The 27,621-nt window shown below is 35.9% G+C and overlaps 1 protein-coding gene across 1 annotated transcript in view; it reads right to left on the reverse strand.

The window, feature by feature from the left end:
• LOC106578203 (serine/threonine-protein kinase DCLK2) overlaps window positions 1-27,621 on the reverse strand; it is an 84,089-nt gene that overhangs the window by 34,474 nt on the left and 21,994 nt on the right. Inside the window, exons 6-13 of the mRNA XM_045711580.1 lie at window positions 26,561-26,630; window positions 24,849-24,954; window positions 22,598-22,655; window positions 20,948-21,067; window positions 19,053-19,199; window positions 18,256-18,389; window positions 17,286-17,363; window positions 16,975-17,071 (exon numbers count right to left, since the gene is read on the reverse strand). Coding sequence (XP_045567536.1) covers window positions 16,975-17,071; window positions 17,286-17,363; window positions 18,256-18,389; window positions 19,053-19,199; window positions 20,948-21,067; window positions 22,598-22,655; window positions 24,849-24,954; window positions 26,561-26,630 — 810 coding nt within the window. The remainder of the gene's footprint in view (window positions 1-16,974; window positions 17,072-17,285; window positions 17,364-18,255; window positions 18,390-19,052; window positions 19,200-20,947; window positions 21,068-22,597; window positions 22,656-24,848; window positions 24,955-26,560; window positions 26,631-27,621) is intronic.

A 27,621-nucleotide genomic window follows, 5' to 3' on the forward strand; every position in this document is an offset into this window, starting at 1 on the left:
TACCATCTATCTACTGTTATACCATCTATCTACTGTTATACCATCTATCTATGTTATTCTATCTACTGTTATACCATCTATCTAATGTTATACCATCTATCTACTGTTATACCATCTATCTACTGTTATACCATCTATCTACTGTTATACCATCTATCTACTGTTATACCATCCATCTATCTAATGTTATACCATCTATCTATCTACTGTTATACCACATCTATCTACTGTTATACCATCTATCTATCTATTGTTATACCATCTATCTACTGTTATACCATCTATCTACTGTTATACCATCTATCTAATGTTATACCATCTATCTACTGTTATACCATCTATCTAATGTTATACCATCTATCTATCTACTGTTATACCATCTATCTACTGTTATACCATCTATCTACTGTTATACCATCTATCTAATGTTATACCATCTATCTACTGTTATACCATCTATCTACTGTTATACCATCTATCTAACTGTTATACCATCTATCTACTGTTATGCCATCTATCTATCTACTGTTATACCATCTATCTAATGTTATACCATCTATCTACTGTTATACCATCTATCTACTGTTATACCATCTATCTAATGTTATACCATCTATCTACTGTTATACCATCTATCTATCAATGTTATACCATCTATCTAATGTTATACCATCTATCTATCTACTGTTATACCATATCTATCTACTGTTATACCATCTATCTACTGTTATACCATCTATCTAATGTTATACCATCTATCTACTGTTATACCATCTATCTAATGTTATACCATCTATCTAATGTTATACCATCTATCTCAATGTTATACCATCTATCTACTGTTATACCATCTATCTACTGTTATACCATCTATCTACTGTTATACCATCTATCTACTGTTATACCATCTATCTAATGTTATACCATCTATCTACTGTTATACCATCTATCTACTGTTATACCATCTATCTACTGTTATACCATCTATCTAATGTTATACCATCTATCTAATGTTATACCATCTATCTATCTACTGTTATACCATCTATCTAATGTTATACCATCTATCTATCTACTGTTATACCTCTATCTATCTAATGTTATACCATCTATCTACTGTTATACCATCTATCTACTGTTATACCATCTATCTACTGTTATACCATCTATCTATTGTTATACCATCTATCTACTGTTATACCATCTATCTATCTATCTGTTATACCATCTATCTAATGTTATACCATCTATCTACTGTTATACCATCTATCTAATGTTATACCATCTATCTACTGTTATACCATCTATCTACTGTTATACCATCTATCTAATGTTATACCATCTAGTCTACTGTTATACCATCTATCTAATGTTACCATCTATCTACTGTTATACCATCTATCTAATGTTATACCATCTATCTACTGTTATACCATCTATCTAATTTTTACCATCTATCTAATGTTATACCATCTATCTACTGTTATACCATCTATCTACTGTTATACCATCTATCTAATGTTATACCATCTATCTAATGTTATACCATCTATCTATCTAATGTTATACCATCTATCTATCTACTGTTATACCATCTATCTATCTACTGTTATACCATCTATCTATCTAATGTTATACCATCTATCTACTGTTATACCATCTATCTACTGTTATACCATCTATCTAATGTTATACCATCTATCTAATGTTATACCATCTATCTATCTACTGTTATACCATCTATCTAATGTTATACCATCTATCTATCTACTGTTATACCATCTATCTATCTAATGTTATACCATCTATCTAATGTTGTACCATCTATCTAATGTTATACCATCTATCTAATGTTATACCATCTATCTACTGTTATACCATCTATCTACTGTTATACCATCTATCTACTGTTATACCATCTATCTACTGTTATACCATCTATCTACTGTTATACCATCTATCTAATGTTATACCATCTATCTATCTACTGTTATACTCATCTATCTAATGTTATACCATCTATCTATCTACTGTTATACCATCTATCTATCTAATGTTATACCATCTATCTACTGTTATACCATCTATCTACTGTTATACCATCTATCTAATGTTATACCATCTATCTATCTAATGGTTATACCATCTATCTAATGTTATGCTATTTATCTTCATTGTTATACATCTATCTGCTGTTATACCATTCTATCTATTTACTGTTATATCTTATTTATTTGATCTGTTATCTATTTATTTATTGTTATATTATTATTGTATACTATCTATTTATTGTTATCGTCTATCTATCTGCTGTTATACTATCTATCTATTGTTATATTATCTATTTGCGTTATACTATCTATTTACTGTTATACCATCTATCTATCTACTGTTATGCCATCTATCTAATGTTATACCATCTATCTGCTGTTATGCCATCTATCTGCTGTTATATCTATCTACTGTTATAGCATCTATCTATCATTGTTATACTATCCATCTATCTACTGTTATACCATCTATCTAATGTTATACCTCTATCTATCTACTGTTATACCATCTATCTATCTACTGTTATACCATCTATCTATCTATTGTTATACCATCTATCTAATGTTATACTATCTATCTACTGTTATACCATCTATCTAATGTTATACCATCTATCTACTGTTATACCATCTATCTACATGTTATACCATCTATCTATCTACTGTTATACCATCTATCTACTGTTATACCATCTATCTACTGTTATACCATCTATCTAATGTTATACCATCTATCTACTGTTATACCATCTATCTACTGTTATACCATCTATCTACTGTTATACCATCTATCTAATGTTATACCATCTATCTATCTACTGTTATACCATCTATCTACTGTTATACCATCTATCTACTGTTATACCATCTATCTACTGTTATACCCCATCTATCTAATGTTATACCATCTATCTAATGTTATACCATCTATCTACTGTTATACCATCTATCTATCTGTTATACCATCTATCTACTGTTATACCATCTATCTAATGTTATACCATCTATCTAATGTTATACCATCTATCTAATGTTATACCATCTATCTAATGTTATACCCATCTATCTACTGTTATACCATCTATCTACTGTTATACCATCTATCTACTGTTATACCATCTATCTACTGTTATACCATCTATCTACTGTTATACCATCTATCTAATGTTATACCTCTATCTACTGTTATACCATCTATCTAATGTTATACCATCTATCTACTGTTATACCATCTATCTAATGTTTATACCATCTATCTAATGTTTATACCATCTATTACTGTTATACCATCTATCTAATGTTATACCATCTATCTATCTACTGTTATACCATCTATCTATCTAATGTTACATCATCTATCTACTGTTATACCATCTATCTGCTGTTATACCATCTATCTACTGTTATACCATCTATCTACTGTTATACCATCTATCTACTGTTATACCATCTATCTATCTACTGTTATACCATCTATCTATCTACTGTTATACCATCTATCTACTGTTATACCATCTATCTACTGTTTACCATCTATCTAATGTTATACCATCTATCTACTGTTATACCATCTATCTACTGTTATACCATCTATCTAATGTTATACCATCTATCTATCTACTGTTATACCATCTATCTATCTAATGTTATACCATCTATCTACTGTTATACCATCTATCTAATGTTATACCATCTATCTACTGTTATACCATCTATCTAATTTTTACCATCTATCTAATGTTATACCATCTATCTAATGTTATACCATCTATCTACTGTTATACCATCTATCTAATGTTATACCATCTATCTAACTGTTATACCATCTATCTATCAATGTTATACCATCTATCTATCTACTGTTATACCATCTATCTATCTACTGTTATACCATCTATCTATCTAATGTTATACCATCTATCTACTGTTATACCATCTATCTACTGTTATACCATCTATCTATTATGTTATACCATCTATCCAATGTTATACCATCTATCTACATGTTATACCATCTATCTAATGTTATACCATCTATCTATCTACTGTTATACCATCTATCTATCTAATGTTATACCATCTATCTAATGTTGTACCATCTATCTAATGTTATACCATCTATCTAATGTTATACCATCTATCTACTGTTATACCATCTATCTACTGTTATACCATCTATCTATCTACTGTTATACCATCTATCTATCTACTGTTATACCATCTATCTAATGTTATACCATCTATCTACTGTTATACCATCTATCTACTGTTATACCATCTATCTACTGTTATACCATCTATCTACTGTTATACCATCTATCTACTGTTATACCATCTATCTAATGTTATACCATCTATCTATCTAATGTTATACCATCTATCTAATGTTGTACCATCTATCTACTGTTATACCATCTATCTATCTACTGTTATACCATCTATCTAATGTTACCATCTACATGTTATACCATCTATCTACTGTTATACCATCTATCTACTGTTATACCATCTATCTATCTACTGTTATACCATCTATCTACTGTTATACCATCTATCTACTGTTATACCATCTATCTACTGTTATACCATCTATCTACTGTTATACCATCTATCTACTGTTATACCATCTATCTATCTACTGTTATACCATCTATCTACTGTTATACCATCTATCTACTGTTATACCATCTATCTACTGTTATACCATCTATCTACTGTTATACCATCTATCTAATGTTATACCATCTATCTAATGTTATACCATCTATCTATCTACTGTTATACCATCTATCTAATGTTATACCATCTATCTATCTACTGTTATACCATCTATCTACTGTTATACCATCTATCTACTGTTATACCATCTATCTAATGTTATACCATCTATCTACTGTTATACCATCTATCTAATGTTATACCATCTATCTACTGTTATACCATCTATCTACTGTTATACCATCTATCTACTGTTATACCATCTATCTATCTACTGTTATACCATCTATCTAATGTTATACCATCTATCTACTGTTATACCATCTATCTACTGTTATACCATCTATCTACTGTTATACCATCTATCTAATGTTATACCATCTATCTATCTACTGTTATACCACATCTATCTACTGTTATACCATCTATCTAATGTTATACCATCTATCTACTGTTATACCATCTATCTACTGTTATACCATCTATCTACTGTTATACCATCTATCTAATGTTATACCATCTATCTACTGTTATACCATCTATCTAATGTTATACCATCTATCTAATGTTATACCATCTATCTACTGTTATACCATCTATCTAGCTGTTATACCATCTATCTAATGTTATACCATCTATCTACTGTTATACCATCTATCTATCTATCTACTGTTTATACCATCTATCTATCTAATGTTATACCATCTATCTATCTACTGTTATACCATCTATCTAATGTTATACCATCTATCTACTGTTATACCATCTATCTACTGTTATACCATCTATCTACTGTTATACCATCTATCTACATGTTATACCATCTATCTACTGTTATACCATCTATCTAATGTTATACCATCTATCTACTGTTATACCATCTATCTACTGTTATACCATCTATCTAATGTTATACCATCTATCTACTGTTATACCATCTATCTACTGTTATACCATCTATCTACTGTTATACCATCTATCTACTGTTATATCATCTATCTAATGTTATACCATCTATCTACTGTTATACACATCTATCTAATGTTATACCATCTATCTATCTACTGTTATACCTCTATCTATCTAATGTTATACCATCTATCTACTGTTATACCATCTATCTACTGTTATACCATCTATCTACTTGGTATCATCTATCTATCTAATGTTATACCATCTATTACTGTTATCATCTATCTACTGTTATACCATCTATCTATCAATGTTATACCATCTATCTACTGTTATACCTATCTATCTACTGTTATACCATCTATCTACTGTTATACCATCTATCTATGTTATACCATCTATCTACTGTTATACCATCTATCTACTGTTATACCATCTATCTACTGTTATACCATCTATCTAATGTTATACCATCTATCTACTGTTATACCATCTATCTAATGTTATACCATCTATCTACTGTTATACCATCTATCTAATGTTATACCATCTATCTATCTAATGTTATACCATCTATCTACTGTTATACCATCTATCTACTGTTATACCATCTATCTACTGTTATACCACGTCTATCTACTGTTATACCATCTATCTAATGTTATACCATCTATTCTTCTGTTATACATCATCTATCTACTGTTATACCATCTATCTACTGTTATGCCATCTATTCTTGTTATACCATCTATCTAATGTTATACCATCTATCTACTGTTATACCATCTATCTACTGTTATACCATCTATCTGCTGTTATACCATCTATCTATCTACTGTTATACCATCTATCTGACTGTTATCTATCTACTGTTATACCATCTATCAATTCACTGTTATACCATCTATCTGTTATACCTCTATCTATCTACTGTTATACCATCTATCATCTACTGTTATACCATCTATCTATCTATTGTTATACCATCTATCTACTGTTATACCATCTATCTACTGTTATACCATCTATCTACTGTTATACCATCTATCTACTGTTATACCATCTATCTAATGTTATACCATCTATCTATCTACTGTTATACCATCTATCTACTGTTATACCATCTATCTACTGTTATACCATCTATCTAATGTTATACCATCTATCTACTGTTATACCATCTATCTAATGTTATACCATCTATCTACTGTTATACCATCTATCTACTGTTATACCATCTATCTAATGTTATACAATCTATCTATCTACTGTTATACCATCTATCTATCTAATGTTATACCATCTATCACATGTTATACCATCTATCTACTGTTTACCATCTATCTACTGTTATACCATCTATCTACTGTTATACCATCTATCTACTGTTATACCATCTATCTAATGTTATACCATCTATCTAATGTTGTACCATCTATCTATCTACTGTTATACCATCTATCTATCTACTGTTATACCATCTATCTATCTAATGTTATACCATCTATCTACTGTTATACCATCTATCTACTGTTATACCATCTATCTAATGTTATACCATCTATCTAATGTTATACTATCTATCTACTGTTATACCATCTATCTAATGTTATACCATCTATCTATCTACTGTTATACCATCTATCTATCTAATGTTATACCATCTATCTAATGTTATACCATCTATCTAATGTTATACCATCTATCTAATGTTATACCATCTATCTACTGTTATACCATCTATCTATCTATCATTGTTATACCATCTATCTACTGTTATACCCATCTATCTACTGTTATACCATCTATCTAATGTTATACCATCTATCTACTGTTATACCATCTATCTACTGTTATACCATCTATCTATCTACTGTTATACCATCTATCTACTGTTATACCATCTATCTACTGTTATACCATCTATCTACTGTTATACCATCTATCTACTGTTATACCATCTATCTAATGTTATACCATCTATCTATCTAATGTTATACCATCTATCTAATGTTATACCATCTATCTACTGTTATACCATCTATCTACTGTTATACCATCTATCTACTGTTGTACCATCTATCTAATGTTATACCATCTATCTACTGTTATACCATCTATCTACTGTTATACCATCTATCTAATGTTATACCATCTATCTACTGTTATACCATCTATCTACTGTTATACCATCTATCTACTGTTATACCATCTATCTAATGTTATACCATCTATCTACATGTTATACCATCTATCTACTGTTATACCATCTATCTACTGTTATACCATCTATCTACTATGTTATACCATCTATCTAAACTGTTATACCATCTATCTATCTGTTATACCATCTATCTACTGTTATACCATCTATCTAATGTTATACCATCTATCTACTGTTATACCATCTATCTAATGTTATACCATCTATCTATCTACTGTTATACCATCATCTATCTACTGTTATACCATCTATCTATCTAATGTTATACCATCTATCTACTGTTATACCATCTATCTACTGTTATACCATCTATCTAATGTTATACCATCTATCTAATGTTATACCATCTATCTATCTACTGTTATACCATCTATCTATTATGTTATACCATCTATCTATCTACTGTTATACCATCTATCTATCTAATGTTATACCATCTATCTACTGTTATACCATCTATCTATGTTATACCATCTATCTACTGTTATACCATCTATCTACTGTTATACCATCATCTATCTACTGTTATACCATCTATCTATCTACTGTTATACCATCTATACTGTTATACCATCTATCTAATGTTATACCATCTACATCTACTGTTATACCATCTATCTAATGTTATACCATCTATCTACTGTTCATCTTGTTATACCATCTATCTACTTGTTATACCATCTATCTACTGTTATACCATCTATCTACTGTTATACCATCTATCTACTGTTATACCATCTATCTACTGTTATACCATCTATCTACATGTTATACCATCTATCTATCTACTGTTATACCATCTATCTACTGTTATACCTATCTATCTGCTGTTATACCATCTATCTACTGTTATACCATCTATCTACTGTTATACCATCTATCTACTGTTATACCATCTATCTACTGTTATACCATCTATCTATCTACTGTTATACCATCTATCTACTGTTATACCATCTATCTAATGTTATACCATCTATCTACTAATGTTATACCATCTATCTACTGTTATACCATCTATCTAATGTTATACCATCTATCTATCTACTGTTATACCATCTATCTAATGTTATACCATCTATCTAATGTTATACCATCTATCTACTGTTATACCATCTATCTACTGTTATACCATCTATCTACTGTTATACCATCTATCTACTGTTATACCATCTATCTAATGTTATACCATCTATCTACTGTTATACCATCTATCTACTGTTATACCATCTATCTATCTGTTATACCATCTATCTACTGTTATACCATCTATCTAATGTTATACCATCTATCTACTGTTATACCATCTATCTATCTACTGTTATACCATCTATCTACTGTTATACCATCTATCTAATGTTATACCATCTATCTACTGTTATACCATCTATCTACTGTTATACCATCTATCTACTGTTATACCATCTATCTAATGTTATACCATCTATCTACTGTTATACCATCTATCTACTGTTATACCATCTATCTACTGTTATACCATCTATCTACTGTTATACCATCTATCTAATGTTATACCATCTATCACTACTGTTATACCATCTATCTAATGTTATACCATCTATCTACTGTTATACCATCTATCTACTGTTATACCATCTATCTACTGTTATACCATCTATCTACTGTTATACCATCTATCTACTGTTATACCATCTATCTAATGTTATACCATCTATCTACTGTTATACCATCTATCTACTGTTATACCATCTATCTAATGTTATACCATCTATCTAATGTTATACCATCTATCTACTGTTATACCATCTATCTACTATGTTATACCATCTACTATCTACTGTTATACCATCTATCTATCTAATGTTATACCATCTATCTACTGTTATACCATCTATCTGCTGTCCATCTATCTAATGTTATATACTATCTACTGTTATACCATCTATATGTTACCATCTATCTATTGTTATACCATCTATCTACTGAACTTGTTATACTATTTATTCCTGTTATACTATTTATCTCCTGTTATACCATCTATCTACTGTTATACCATCTATCTAATGTTATACCATCTATCTACTGTTATACCATCTATCTAATTACCATCTATCTACTGTTATACCATCTATCTACTGTTATACCATCTATCTAATGTTATACCATCTATCTACTGTTATACCATCTATCTACTGTTATACCATCTATCTACTGTTATACCATCTATCTACTGTTATACCATCTATCTAATGTTATACCATCTATCTAATGTTATACCATCTATCTATCTGCTGTTATACCATCTATCTACTGTTATACCATCATCTATCTACTGTTATACCATCTATCTACTGTTATACCATCTATCTACTGTTATACCATCTATCTACTGTTATACCATCTATCTACTGTTATACCATCTATCTAATGTTATACCACTATCTATCTACTGTTATGCCATCTATCTACTGTTATACCATCTATCTACTGTTATACCATCTATCTACTGTTATACCATCTATCTACATGTTATACCATCTATCTACTGTTATACCATCTATCTAATGTTATACCATCTATCTACTGTTATACCATCTATCTACTGTTATACCATCTATCTATCTACTGTTATACCATCTATTTATGTTATACCATCTATCTACTGTTATACCATCTATCTACTGTTATACCATCTATCTACTGTTATACCATCTATCTACTGTTATACCATCTATCTATCTACTGTTATACCATCTATCTAATGTTATACCATCTATCTATCTGTTATACCATCTATCTATCTACTGTTATACCATCTATCTATCTAATGTTATACCATCTATCTACTGTTATACCATCTATCTACTGTTATACCATCTATCTACTGTTATACCATCTATCTACTGTTATACCATCTATCTACTGTTATACCATCTATCTACTGTTATACCATCTATCTACTGTTATACCATCTATCTACTGTTATACCATCTATCTAATGTTATACCATCTATCTACTGTTATACCATCTATCTACTGTTATACCATCTATCTACTGTTATACCATCTATCTAATGTTATACCATCTATCTAATGTTATACCATCTATCTATCTACTGTTATACCATCTATCTAATGTTATACCATCTATCTATCTACTGTTATACCATCTATCTATCTAATGTTATACCATCTATCTACTGTTATACCATCTATCTACTGTTATACCATCTATCTACTGTTATACCATCTATCTACTGTTATACCATCTATCTAATGTTATACCATCTATCTATCTACTGTTATACCATCTATCTACTGTTATACCATCTATCTAATGTTATACCATCTATCTACTGTTATACCATCTATCTACTGTTATACCATCTATCTAATGTTATACCATCTATCTACTGTTATACCATCTATCTACTGTTATACCATCTATCTACTGTTATACCATCTATCTATCTACTGTTATACCCATCTATCTAATGTTATACCATCTATCTACTGTTATACCATCTATCTACTGTTATACCATCTATCTACTGTTATACCATCTATCTACTGTTATACCATCTATCTAATGTTATACCATCTATCTACTGTTATACCATCTATCTACTGTTATACCATCTATCTACTGTTATACCATCTATCTAATGTTATACCATCTATCTATCTAATGTTATACCATCTATCTAATGTTGTACCATCTATCTACTGTTATACCATCTATCTATCTACTGTTATACCATCTATCTACTGTTATACCATCTATCTACTGTTATACCATCTATCTACTGTTATACCATCTATCTACTGTTATACCATCTATCTATCTACTGTTATACCATCTATCTAATGTTATACCAATCTATCTACTGTTATACCATCTATCTATCTAATGTTATACCATCTATCTAATGTTGTACCATCTATCTAATGTTATACCATCTATCTAATGTTATACCATCTATCTACTGTTATACCATCTATCTACTGTTATACCATCTATCTACTGTTATACCATCTATCTAATGTTATACCATCTATCTACTGTTATACCATCTATCTAATGTTATACCATCTATCTAATGTTATACCATCTATCTACTGTTATACCATCTATCTACTGTTATATCTCTATGTTATACCATCTATCTACTGTTATACCATCTATCTACTGTTATACCATCTATCTACTGTTATACCATCTATCTACTGTTATACCATCTATCTACTGTTATACCATCTATCTACTGTTATACCATCTATCTACTGTTATACCATCTATCTACTGTTATACCATCTATCTACTGTTATACCATCTATCTACTGTTATACCATCTATCTACTGTTATACCATCTATCTACTGTTATACCATCTATCTAATGTTATACCATCTATCTACTGTTATACCATCTATCTACTGTTATACCATCTATCTACTGTTATACCATCTATCTACTGTTATACCATCTATCTATCTACTGTTATACCATCTATCTACTGTTATACCCTATCTATCTACTGTTATACCATCTATCTAATGTTATACCATCTATCTACTGTTATACCATCTATCTACTGTTATACCATCTATCTACTGTTATACCATCTATCTATCTAATGTTATACCATCTTCTATCTACTGTTATACCACTATCTTTCTGTATATGTTATCATCTATTTATGTTATCGCCATCTGTTATACCATCTATCTACTGTTATACCATCTATCTACTGTTATACCATTATTACTGTTATACCCTATCTATCTACTGTTATACCATCTATCTATCTACTGTTATACCATCTATCTAATGTTATACCATCTATCTACTGTTATACCATCTATCTACTGTTATACCATCTATCTACTGTTATACCATCTATCTAATGTTATACCATCTATCTACTGTTATACCATCTATCTACTGTTATACCATCTATCTACTGTTATACCATCTATCTACTGTTATACCATCTATCTACATGTTATACCATCTATCTACTGTTATACCATCTATCTACTGTTATACCATCTATCTACTGTTATACCATCTATCTAATGTTATACCATCTATCTATCTACTGTTATACCATCTATCTACTGTTATACCATCTATCTAATGTTATACCATCTATCTACTGTTATACCATCTATCTACTGTTATACCATCTATCTATCTAATGTTATACCATCTATCTACTGTTATACCATCTATCTACTGTTATACCATCTATCTACTGTTATACCATCTATCTAATGTTATACCATCTATCTACTGTTATACCATCTATCTACTGTTATACCATCTATCTAATGTTATACCATCTATCTACTGTTATACCATCTATCTAATGTTATACCATCTATCTAATGTTATACCATCTATCTACTGTTATACCATCTATCTACTGTTATACCATCTATCTATGTTATACCATCTATCTTGATGTTTACCATCTATCTACTGTTATACCATCTATCTACTGTTATACCATCTATCTACTGTTATACCATCTATCTAGATGTTATACCATCTATCTAATGTTATACCATCTATCTATCTACTGTTATACCATCTATCTATCTACTGTTATACCTCATCTATCTAATGTTATACCATCTATCTACTGTTATACCATCTATCTAATGTTATACCATCCTGCCATCTATCTAATGTTATACCATCTATCTAATGTTATACCATCTATCTACTGTTATACCATCTATCTACTGTTATACCATCTATCTACTGTTATACCATCTATCTACTGTTATACCATCTATCTATGTTATACCATCTATCTAATGTTATACCATCTATCTACTGTTATACCATCTATCTAATGTTATACCATCTATCTACTGTTATACCATCTATCTACTGTTATACCATCTATCTACTGTTATACCATCTATCTACTGTTATACCATCTATCTACTGTTATACCATCTATCTAATGTTATACCATCTATCTACTGTTATACCATCTATCTACTGTTATACCCTATCTATCTACTGTTATACCATCTATCTAATGTTATACCATCTATCTACTGTTATACCATCTATCTACTGTTATACCATCTATCTAATGTTATACCATCTATCTACTGTTATACCATCCATCTATCTACTGTTATACCATCTATCTACTGTTATACCATCTATCTACTGTTATACCATCTATCTACTGTTATACCATCTATCTACTGTTATACCATCTATCTACTGTTATACCATCTATCTATCTACTGTTATACCATCTATCTACTGTTATACCATCTATCTTACTGTTATACCCTATCTATCTACTGTTATACCATCTATCTACTGTTATACCATCTATCTACTGTTATACCATCTATCTATCTACTGTTATACCATCTATCTAATGTTATACCATCTATCTACTGTTATACCATCTATCTACTGTTATACCATCTATCTACTGTTATACCATCTATCTAATGTTATACCATCTATCTACTGTTATACCATCTATCTACTGTTATACCATCTATCTACTGTTATACCATCTATCTACTGTTATACCATCTATCTACTGTTATACCATCTATCTACTGTTATACCATCTATCTACTGTTATACCATCTATCTACTGTTATACCATCTATCTACTGTTATACCATCTATCTACTGTTATACCATCTATCTACTGTTATACCATCTATCTACTGTTATACCTATCTATCTACTGTTATACCATCTATCTACTGTTGTACCATCTATCTGACTGTTATACCATCTATCTACTGTTATACCATCTATCTACTGTTATACCATCTATCTACTGTTATACCATCTATCTACTGTTATACCATCTATCTACTGTTATACCATCTATCTATCCTGTTATACCATCTATCTACTGTTATACCATCTATCTACTGTTATACCATCTATCTGAATGTTATACCATCTATCTACTGTTATACCATCTATCTACTGTTATACCATCTATCTAATGTTATACCATCTATTCTGCTTTATACCATCTATCTAATGTTATGCCATCTATCTACTGTTATACCATCTATCTATGCTACACTATCTATCTGCTGTTATACCATCTATCTACTGTTATGTCTATCTGTATACCATCTGATCTATCTGCTGCTATACCATCTATCTACTGTTATACCATCTATCTACTGTTATACCATCTATCTATCTACTGTTATACCATCTATCTACTGTTATACCATCTATCTAATGTTATACCATCTATCTAATGTTATACCATCTATCTACTGTTATACCATCTATCTATCTACTGTTATACCATCTATCTACTGTTATATCATCTATCTACTGTTATACCATCTATCTAATGTTATAGCATCTATCTAATGTTATACCATCTATCTAATGTTATACCATCTATCTAATGTTATACCATCTATCTATCTACTGTTATACCATCTATCTATCTACTGTTATACCATCTATCTATCTAATGTTATACCATCTATCTACTGTTATACCATCTATCTAATGTTATACCATCTATCTACTGTTATACCATCTATCTAATGTTATACCATCTATCTACTGTTATACCATCTATCTATCTAATGTTATACCATCTATCTATCTACTGTTATACCATCTATCTATCTAATGTTATACCATCTATCTACTGTTATACCATCTATCTAATGTTATACCATCTATCTACTGTTATACCATCTATCTAATGTTATACCATCTATCTAATGTTATACCATCTATCTACTGTTATACCATCTATCTAATGTTATACCATCTATCTACTGTTATACCATCTATCTAATGTTATACCATCTATCTATCTAATGTTATACCATCTATCTATCTAATGTTATACCATCTATCTATCTAATGTTATACCATCTATCTAATGTTATACCATCTATCTAATGTTATAGCATCTATCTAATGTTATACCATCTATCTAATGTTATACCATCTATCTATCTACTGTTATACCATCTATCTATCTACTGTTATACCATCTATCTATCTACTGTTATACCATCTATCTATCTAATGTTATACCATCTATCTACTGTTATACCATCTATCTAATGTTATACCATCTATCTACTGTTATACCATCTATCTAATGTTATACCATCTATCTAATGTTATACCATCTATCTAATGTTATACCATCTATCTATCTAATGTTATACCATCTATCTATCTACTGTTATACCATCTATCTATCTAATGTTATACCATCTATCTAATGTTATACCATCTATCTACTGTTATACCATCTATCTACTGTTATACCATCTATCTACTGTTATACCATCTATCTACTGTTATACCATCTATCTACTGTTATACCATCTATCTAATGTTATACCATCTATCTACTGTTATACCATCTATCTACCCTTATACCATCTATCTACTGTTATACCATCTATCTACCCTTATACCATCTATCTAATGTTATACCATCTATCTACTGTTATACCATCTATCTACTGTTATACCATCTATATAATGTTATACCATCTATCTACTGTTATACCATCTATCTAATGTTATACCATCTATCTATCTACTGTTATACCATCTATCTACTGTTATACCATCTATCTACTGTTATACCATCTATCTAATGTTATACCATCTATCTACTGTTGTACCATCTATCTACTGTTATACCATCTATCTATCTACTGTTGTACCATCTATCTAATGTTATACCATCTATCTAATGTTATACCATCTATCTACTGTTATACCATCTATCTACTGTTATACCATCTATCTAATGTTATACCATCTATCTAATGTTATACCATCTATCTATCTACTGTTATACCATCTATCTAATGTTATACCATCTATCTACTGTTATACCATCTATCTACTGTTATACCATCTATCTACTGTTATACCATCTATCTAATGTTATACCATCTATCTATCTAATGTTATACCATCTATCTACTGTTATACCATCTATCTACTGTTATACTATCTATCTAATGTTATACCATCTATCTACTGTTATACCATCTATCTATCTAACCCTCAGGCTCCTACCTTGGCCGGCAGGCTGACTGTGTCCCAGTCTGGGGAAGGGAATTCCAGCTTCCCCCTGAGTATCTGGTCAAACAACTCCTCCTGGATGTTATTCTCACTGTAGGAGAGGAGTGAAACTGAGTATATACAGTCATTATGTTGAAACTGGTGAACGAACTGGTGAATGTGCTGGTGAACGTGCTGGTGATTGTACTGGTGAACGTGCTGGTGATTGTACTGGTGAACGTGCTGGTGAACGTGCTGGTGATTGTACTGGTGATTGTACTGGTGAACGTGCTGGTGATTGTACTGGTGAACGTAGTGGAACTCACCTGCGGAACGGGGGGAACCCACACAATAGGATGTAGGCGATAACTCCTGCAGCCCAGATATCCACCTTCAGACCGTACCTAACAACACACACAGGTAAGATGACAACCTCATTATTCCACATAAAACCATCTTCTATCTGAATCAGTACCTGGGCTTGAGAAGACAATGAATCTGACGATATCTCCCAAGATCCCATTAACCAGCTCTGTAAACGTTTGTCAAAATACGTCCGGTACTCCCAACAATATGGAGTTTCTCAGAGCAACTATCGTCATTACTGCCGTTACGCATGGTGCTGCTGCTGGATCGGGCCGACCTGTCCTGCTGCTGGATCGGGCCGACCTGTCCTGCTGCTGGATCGGGCCGACCTGTCCTGCTGCTGGATCGGGCCGACCTGTCCTGCTGCTGGATCGGGCCGACCTGTCCTGCTGCTGGATCGGGCCGACCTGTCCTGCTGCTGGATCGGGCCGACCTGTCCTGCTGCTGGATCGGGCCGACCTGTCCTGCTGCTGGATCGGGCCGACCTGTCCTGCTGCTGGATCGGGCCGAACCTGTCCTGCTGCTGGATCGGGCCGACCTGTCCTGCTGCTGGATCGGGCCGACCTGTCCTGCTGCTGGATCGGGGCGACCTGTCCTGCTGCTGGATCGGGCCGACCTGTCCTGCTGCTGGATCGGGCCGACCTGTCCTGCTGCTGGATCGGGCCGACCTGTCCTGCTGCTGGATCGGGCCGACCTGTCCTGCTGCTGGATCGGGGCGAACCTGTCCTGCTGCTGGATCGGGGCGAACCTGTCCTGCTGCTGGATCGGGCCGACCTGTCCTGCTGCTGGATCGGGCCTACCTGTCCTTTTTTTTAGGTGTGAGGAAAGAACTGAGAGAAGTGGACACACACAAACACACACTCCTCTTATCAGGTCTCCGAGATGGTCTCTACACACACACACACACACACACACACACACACCTCTTACCCGGTCTCAGCGATGATCTCTGGAGCTACATACGTGGGCGTTCCACAGACTGTATACAGGGGTCCCTCTACGACTGTAGCCAGACCAAAATCACCGAGCTTCAACGACTTGGTCCCATCCAGGTATTCACACACCTGGAGGTCACAGGGCAAGAAAGGAGACAGGTTGATATACATGACTAAAGTGTAATGTAAAAGATACCCCTCCTGTAGGTTTTAACTCCAACCCTGTTCCTGGAGAGATACCCCCGAGGTAAAGTCCTGTAGGTTTTAACTCCAACCCTGTTCCTGGAGAACTACCTTCCTGTAGGTCTAAACTCCAACCCTGTTCCTGGAGAGATACCCTCCTGTAGGTTTTAACTCCAACCCTGTTCCTGGAGAGATACCCCTCCTGTAGGTTTTAACTCCAACCCTGTTCCTGGAGAGATACCCTCCTGTAGGTTTTAACTCCAACCCTGTTCCTGGAGAGATACCCTCCTGTAGGTTTTAACTCCAACCCTGTTCCTGGAGAGATACCCCTCCTGTAGGTTTTAACTCCAACCCTGTTCCTGGAGAGATACCCTCCTGTAGGTTTAAACTCCAACCCTGTTCCTGGAGAGATACCCCTCCTGGAGGTCTAAACTCCAACCCTGTTCCTGGAGAGATACCCTCCTGTAGGTCTAAACTCCAACCCTGTTCCTGGAGAGATACCCTCCTGTAGGTTTTAACTCCAACCCTGTTCCTGGAGAGATACCCCTCCTGTAGGTTTTAACTCCAACCCTGTTCCTGTTGTAGGTGTGTATGTGAGGGTTTATATACCAGCAGGTTTTCAGGTTTGATGTCTCTGTGGACTATATCCATACGGTGTAGGTATTGAATAGCTCCCGCCAGGTTGAAGATCATGGCACTGGCATCTCTCTCTGTGTATTTAGTAGAACATGTGATGGCATCAAACAGATCTCCACCCTGCAGAGAGATAACATCAACAGACACAGGTCAGTGTACTGTACACACACACACACACACACACACACACACACACACACACACACACACACACACACACACACACACACACACACACACACACACACACACACACACACACACATACATACGAACACACACACAAACATATCCCTTACTAAAAGCCTCTCATTGATTATCCCTTACTAAAAGCCTCTGATCGATTATCCCTTACTAAAAGCCTCTCATCGATTATCCTTTACTAAAAGCCTCTCATCGATTATCCCTTACTAAAAGCCTCTCATCGATTATCCCTTACTAAAAGCCTCTCATCGATTATCCCTTACTAAAAGCCTCTCATCGATTATCCCTTACTAAAAGCCTCTCATCGATTATCCCTTACTAAAAGCCTCTCATCGATTATCCCTTACTAAAAGCCTCTCATCGATTATCCCTTACTAAAAGCCTCTCATTGATTATCCCTTACTAAAAGCCTCTCATCGATTATCCCTTACTAAAAGCCTCTCATCGATTATCCCTTACTAAAAGCCTCTCATCGATTATCCCTTACTAAAAGCCTCTCATCGATTATCCCTTACTAAAAGCCTCTCATTGATTATCCCTTACTAAAAGCCTCTGATCGATTATCCCTTACTAAAAGCCTCTGATCGATTATCCCTTACTAAAAGCCTCTGATCGATTATCCCTTACTAAAAGCCTCTCATTGATTATCCCTTACTAAAAGCCTCTGATCGATTATCCCTTACTAAAAGCCTCTGATCGATTATCCCTTACTAAAAGCCTCTCATCGATTATCCCTTACTAAAAGCCTCTCATCGATTATCCCTTACTAAAAGCCTCTCATCGATTATCCCTTACTAAAAGCCTCTCATCGATTATCCCTTACTAAAAGCCTCTCATCGATTATCCCTTACTAAAAGCCTCTCATCGATTATCCCTTACTAAAAGCCTCTCATTGATTATCCCTTACTAAAAGCCTCTCATCGATTATCCCTTACTAAAAGCCTCTCATCGATTATCCCTTACTAAAAGCCTCTCATCGATTATCCCTTACTAAAAGCCTCTCATCGATTATCCCTTACTAAAAGCCTCTCATTGATTATCCCTTACTAAAAGCCTCTGATCGATTATCCCTTACTAAAAGCCTCTGATCGATTATCCCTTACTAAAAGCCTCTGATCGATTATCCCTTACTAAAAGCCTCTCATTGATTATCCCTTACTAAAAGCCTCTGATCGATTATCCCTTACTAAAAGCCTCTGATCGATTATCCCTTACTAAAAGCCTCTCATTGATTATCCCTTACTAAAAGCCTCTCATTGATTATCCCTTACTAAAAGCCTCTGATCGATTATCCCTTACTAAAAGCCTCTCATTGATTATCCCTTACTAAAAGCCTCTCATCGATTATCCCTTACTAAAAGCCTCTCATTGATTATCCCTTACTAAATGCCTCAGTCCAACAGTCACACCCCATCAGAACCTTGTTTAACTCTCTGTTTGTAAACAAAGTAAATGTAAACCAACACTGTACAGCCTCAAAACAGGATTAACACCATAATGTTGATGTCATGGATGGTCAGTCCTTGCATCCATTACTGTTAACTTGAAGGGTTACATTTTCTCCAGCCCCAAATCCCTCAGCTTTTTAAAACCAAAACAGGGGGCGGAGAGACGCTTCGTTATTGTTTCGACTGCTGATTGCCGCTTTAAGTAATTGAGCGTACCTTGACCAATTCCATGACCAGGTAGAGTTCTGTGGGCGTGTCGTCGACCTCAATCAGCTGTATGATGCTGGGGTGTCTGACCCTCCGCAACACCGCCACCTCGTTCTCTATCAGGTGCTCCTGATCAATACACACAGTACCAATTAACAGTTAGGACACACCTACTCATTCAAGGGTTTTTCTTTATTTTTTACTATTTTCTACATTGTAGAATAATAGTGAAAATATTAAAAACAATGAAATACCATATATGGAATCATGTATTAGTGGAATCAAAAACGTGTTGAACAAATCAAAATATATTTTATATTTGAGATTCTTCAAAGTAGCCACCCTTTGTCTTGATGAAAGCTTTGCACACTCTTGGCATTCTCTCAACCAGCTGCATGAGGTAGTCACCTGGAATGCATTTCAATTAACAGGTGTGCCTTGTTAAAAGTTAATTGGTGGAATTTCTTTCCTTCTTAATGCGTTTGAGCCAATCAGTTGTGTTGTGACAAGGTAGGGTTGGTATACAGAAGATAGCCCTAAAATACCTAGTGCAGATTATGGCAGGAACAGCTTATTACTTTAAGACATGGCTCTCATGAGGACCGCCACAGGAAAGGAAGACCCAGAGTTACCTCTGCTGCAGAGGATAAGTTCATTAGAGTTAACTGCACCTCAGATTGCAACCCAAATAAATGCTTCACAGAGTTCAAGTAACAGACACATCTCAACATCAATTGTTCAGAGGAGACTGTGTGAATCAGTCCTTCATGGTCAAATTGCTGCAAAGAAACCACTACTAAAGGACAACAATAAGAAGAAGAGACTTTCTTGGACCAAGAAACACGAGCAATGGACATTAGACCGGTGGAAATCTGTTCTTTGGTCTAATTTTGCGATTTTTGCTTCCAACCACTGTGTCTTTATGAGATGCAGAGTATGTGAACGGATGATCTCTGCATGTGTGGTTCCCACCGTGAAGCATGGAGGAGGAGGTGTGATGGTGCTTTGCTGGTGACACTGTCTGTGATTTATTTAGAATTCAAGGCACACTTAACCATCATGGCTACCACAGCATTCTGCAGCGATACGCCATCCCATCTGATCTGCGCTTATTGGGACTATCATTTGTTTTTCAACAGGACAATGACCCAACACACCTCCTGACTGTGTAAGGGCTATTTGACCAATAAGAGTGATGGAGTGCTGCATCAGATGACCTGGCCTCCACAATCACCCGACCTCAACCCAATTGAGATGGTTTGGAATGTCTTGGACCGCAGAGTGAAGGAAAAGCAGCCAACAAGTGCTCAGCATATGTGGGAACTCCTTCAAGACTGTTGGAAAAGCATTCCTCATGAAGCTGGTTGAGAGAATGCCAAGAGTGTGCAAAGCTGTCATCAAGGCAAAGGGTGGCTACTTTTTAACAATCTAAAATATATTTTGATTTGTTTAACACTTTTTTTGGTTACGACATGATTGTATATGTGTTATTTCATAGTTGTGATGTCTTCACTATTATTCTACAATGTAGAAAATAGTAAAAATAAAGAAAAACCCCTTGAAGGAGTAGGTGTGTCCAAACTTTTGACTGGTACTGTACATCAATACATAAAATCAGTCAATCAATCAATCTGATCAGTACATAAGTTGTGTCAGTACCTTCCCACAGCAACGAGCTTTGTCGATAATCTTCAGAGCAAACTCCTGTCCTGTCGACCTGTCGACGAGTCAATCAATCAATCAATCAAGTACAGTGGGTGTTTCTCAATTATGCATACTACTGTGCTCCACACACTCATGCTCTGAGGACGTTCTCTTGTGTATGTTCTCGTGAGGACAAGAGTGTGGAGAACACAGAAAATGTTCCATTTGAGAAGCACTCCATGTTACCGCATTAATGTGACCTTTGACCAATACAGACAAAACAAGATAGCTACATAAAGCAAAATGCTAACGTTTTACTTCATAATTAGCAACTACCTATATGTGAATATTAATCTAGCTAGCCAGCTAGTTTTACATGTAAAAAAAGGATGTTGTTATGCAAGGTAGATGGCCAACATTAGCTACAAATTCTTTGTGTGTAGCTAGCTATCTACCAATTATTTTCGTCAGTTAGCCTGTGATCTACGACACTACAGTGGGTATTCCAGGCAGTTAAACATTGTAACATTAACAAGGTATGTATTTATTAACGTTTTTAAGATACAATATTGTATTCAGGCAACATGTGAGATGTGAATGGGCAACTTTTCATTCCGAAGTCGGAGTTCATTTTCTCTCTCTTCAGCTCAAAACCAGCTGCCATTGTTTGCGTGGATGCGTCACATTACGACAACAATTCTGGGAATATTTCAGTTGAAACGCGCATCGATATATGCTTTGAAATGTGTACAAACGAAGTACGCATCTTAGAACTGCCCTCAGTGTTCCATTTCATCTTAGAACTGCCCTCAGTGTTCCATTTCATCTCAGAACTGCTTTCAGTGTTCCATTTCATCTCAGAACTGCTTTCAGTGTTCCATTTCATCTCAGAACTGCCCTCAGTGTTCCATTTCATCTGAGAACTGCCCTCAGTGGTCCATTTCATCTCAGAACTGCCCTCAGTGTTCCATTTCATCTGAGAACTGCCCTCAGTGTTCCATTTCATCTTAGAACTGCCCTCAGTGTTCCATTTCATCTCAGAACTGCTTTCAGTGTTCCATTTCATCTCAGAACTGCCCTCAGTGTTCCATTTCATCTGAGAACTGCCCTCAGTGGTCCATTTCATCTCAGAACTGCCCTCAGTGTTCCATTTCATCTGAGAACTGCCCTCAGTGTTCCATTTCATCTCAGAACTGCCCTCAGTGTTCCATTTCATCTTAGAACTGCCCTCAGTGTTCCATTTCATCTCAGAACTGCCCTCAGTGTTCCATTTCATCTGAGAACTGCCCTCAGTGGTCCATTTCATCTTAGAACTGCCCTCAGTGTTCCATTTCATCTCAGAACTGCCCTCAGTGGTCCATTTCATCTCAGAACTGCCCTCATGTTCCATTTCATCTTAGAACTGCCCTCAGTGTTCCATTTCATCTTAGAACTGCCCTCAGTGTTCCATTTCATCTCAGAACTGCCCTCAGTGGTCCATTTCATCTCAGAACTGCCCTCATGTTCCATTTCATCTTAGAACTGCCCTCAGTGTTCCATTTCATCTCAGAACTGCCCTCAGTGGTCCATTTCATCTCAGAACTGCCCTCAGTGTTCCATTTCATCTCAGAACTGCCCTCCGTGTTCCATTTCATCTTAGAACTGCCCTCACTGTTCCATTTCATCTCAGAACTGCCCTCAGTGTTCAGTTTCATCTGAGAACTGCCCTCACTGTTCCATTTCATCTTAGAACTGCCCTCAGTGTTCCATTTCATCTCAGAACTGCTTTCAGTGTTCCATTTCATCTTAGAACTGCTTTCAGTGTTCCATTTCATCTTAGAACTGCCCTCACTGTTCCATTTCATCTTAGAACTGCCCTCAGTGTTCCATTTCATCTCAGAACTGCTTTCAGTGTTCCATTTCATCTCAGAACTGCCCTCATGTTCCATTTCATCTCAGAACTGCCCTCATGTTCCATTTCATCTTAGAACTGCCCTCAGTGTTCCATTTCATCTCAGAACTGCTTTCAGTGTTCCATTTCATCTCAGAACTGCCCTCAGTGTTCCATTTCATCTCAGAACTGCCCTCAGTGTTCCATTTCATCTTAGAACTGCCCTCAGTGTTCCATTTCACATACTTTGATTTGGACTCATACACCGACCGTTGCGTGCTCCAATTTGCTTGAAGCACGGTAGTACGCATATTGAGAAACCCCCAGTGTGTGTGTGTGTGTGTGTGTGTGTGTGTGTGTGTGTGTGTGTGTGTGTGTGTGTGATCTAGTACTTACCTCTCTACACAATCCTTAACAACGGCAAAGTTCCCGTCCCCTATGATCTTCCCCACCTTGTACTTGTCACTGATGATGGAGGAGGAGACCGACCTGTTCCCATTCACTATACAGGAGAGAGTGTTCCCATTCACTATACAGGAGAGAGTGTTCCCATTCACTATACAGGAGAGAGTGTTCCCATTCACTATACAGGAGAGAGTGTTCCCATTCACTATACAGGAGAGAGTGTTCCCATTCACTATACAGGAGAGAGTGTTCCCATTCACTATACAGGAGAGAGACAGGGGTAACCGAGGACACACACACACACACACAACCATGCTGTAAAACGTCCTGAGGATTGTTGGAGTAGCGTGGTATGACCATATGTGTCAGTGCCAACCTGACACACACACACACACCCTCACACACACACACACTAACACACACACACACACCCTAACACACACACACACACCCTCACACACACACACACACCCTAACACACACACACACACCCTCACACACACACACACACACACACACACACACACACCCTAACACACACACACACCCTAACACACACACACACCTCACACACACACACACACACACACACACACACACACACACACACACACACACACACACCTAACACACACACACACCACACACCCTAACACACACACACTAACACACACACACACCCTAACACACACACCCTAACACACACACACACACCCTAACACACACACCCTAACACACACACACACACACACCTAACACACACACCACACACCCTAACACACACACCACACACCCTAACACACACACCCTAACACACACACCCTAACACACACACACACCTAACACACACACACACACACACACACACCTAACACACACACTCTAACACACACACACACACACACACCCTAACACACACACACACCTCACACACACACACACACACCCTAACACACACACACACACACACACACACACACCTAACACACACACACACACCTAACACACACACACACCACACACCCTAACACACACACCACACACCCTAACACACACACCACACACCCTAACACACACACCCTAACACACACACCCTAACACACACACACCCTAACACACACACACACACACACACACTAACACACACACCCTAACACACACACACACACACACACCTAACACACACCACACACCCTCACACACACACACACACCCTAACACACACACACACACACACACACACACACACTACACACACACACACCTAACACACACACACACACCCTCACACACACACACCTAACACACACACACACACACTCACACACACACACACACACACACACACACACACACACACACACACACACACACACACACACACCTAACACACACACCCTAACACACACACACCTAACACACACACACAACACACACACACACCTAACACACACACACTAACACACACACACACACCTAACACACACACCTAGCACACACACACACCACACACCCTAACACACACACACACCTACACACACACACACACACACCCTAACACACACACACACACCCTAACACACACACACACACACACACACACCCTAACACACACACCCTAACACACACACACACACCTAACACACACCCTAACACACCACACACCCTAACACACACCCCCTAACACACACACACACGTCTACCTTCAGGGCTCAGATCATCTGTCTGGTTCGCTGCTCCGTTCACATCTGACGAGGCAGGATGAGGAGAAATCTGGAGAGAGGGAGAGGGGGAAAGAGGAGGGAGAGAGAGAAGGAATGAAGGAGGGGAAATGGCAGGAGAGAGAGGAGAGGGGAAATGGCAGGAGAGAGAGGAGAGAGAAGGAATGAAGGAGGGGGAATGTCAGGAGAGAGAGGAGAGGGGGAATGACAGCAGAGAGAGAGAGAGAAGGAATGAAGGAGGGGGAATGACAGGAGAGAGAGAGGAGAGGGGAAAAGACAGGAGAGAGAGGAGATGTGGAAGGAGGAGAGAGAGGAGGGGGTAATGACAGGAGAGAGAGAGAGGAGAGGGGGAAAGAGAAGAGAGAGAGAGAGAGGAGAGGGGGAAAGAGGAGAGAGAGAGAGAGAGGAGAGGGGGAAAGAGGAGAGAGAGCGAAGGAATGAGGGGGAAAGACAGGAGAGAGAAAGAGGAGAGGGAAGGAGGGGCCGACATGGAAAAAGCAAAGCGAGAAAAGGATGGAGATATAAAAGCCCCAGTCTCCTTTCACCTCGTTAAACTCTTGATTTACTTAACGAAATGGGGATATTAAAGCGCCAGTCTCCTTTAATCTCGTTTAACACCTGATTTACTTAACGAAATGGAGATATAAAAGCCCCAGTCTCCTTTCACCTCGTTAAACTCTTGATTTACTTAACGAAATGGGGATATTAAAGCGCCAGGCTACTTTCACCTCGTTTAAAAGGTCATGACATCTCGAGCAAGGGGGGAGGTCGATGACATCACAGATTACAATTCCTTGAATTGCCAAACTCTTGAATTTCTCAATTTTGTAAAAAAAAAAAAAAAAAACACTATTTTGGTCAAAACATGCAGTAGAAATGTGTGCACTTTACTGTATTTATACTTAGAATATTGTTTTTCAACTGGAAAAGTGCAAAAAATAACTGTAACGGGACTTTTTAAAGATTAAGATGGATGCTTTTCAGTACTACTTATTTAACTTTCTTATTTCTAATTTGTTCCTCCTCCATTCTCTCCTCTCCTC

Source organism: Salmo salar, unplaced genomic scaffold, assembly GCF_905237065.1.
Source record: "Salmo salar unplaced genomic scaffold, Ssal_v3.1, whole genome shotgun sequence".
NCBI lineage: Eukaryota > Metazoa > Chordata > Actinopteri > Salmoniformes > Salmonidae > Salmo > Salmo salar.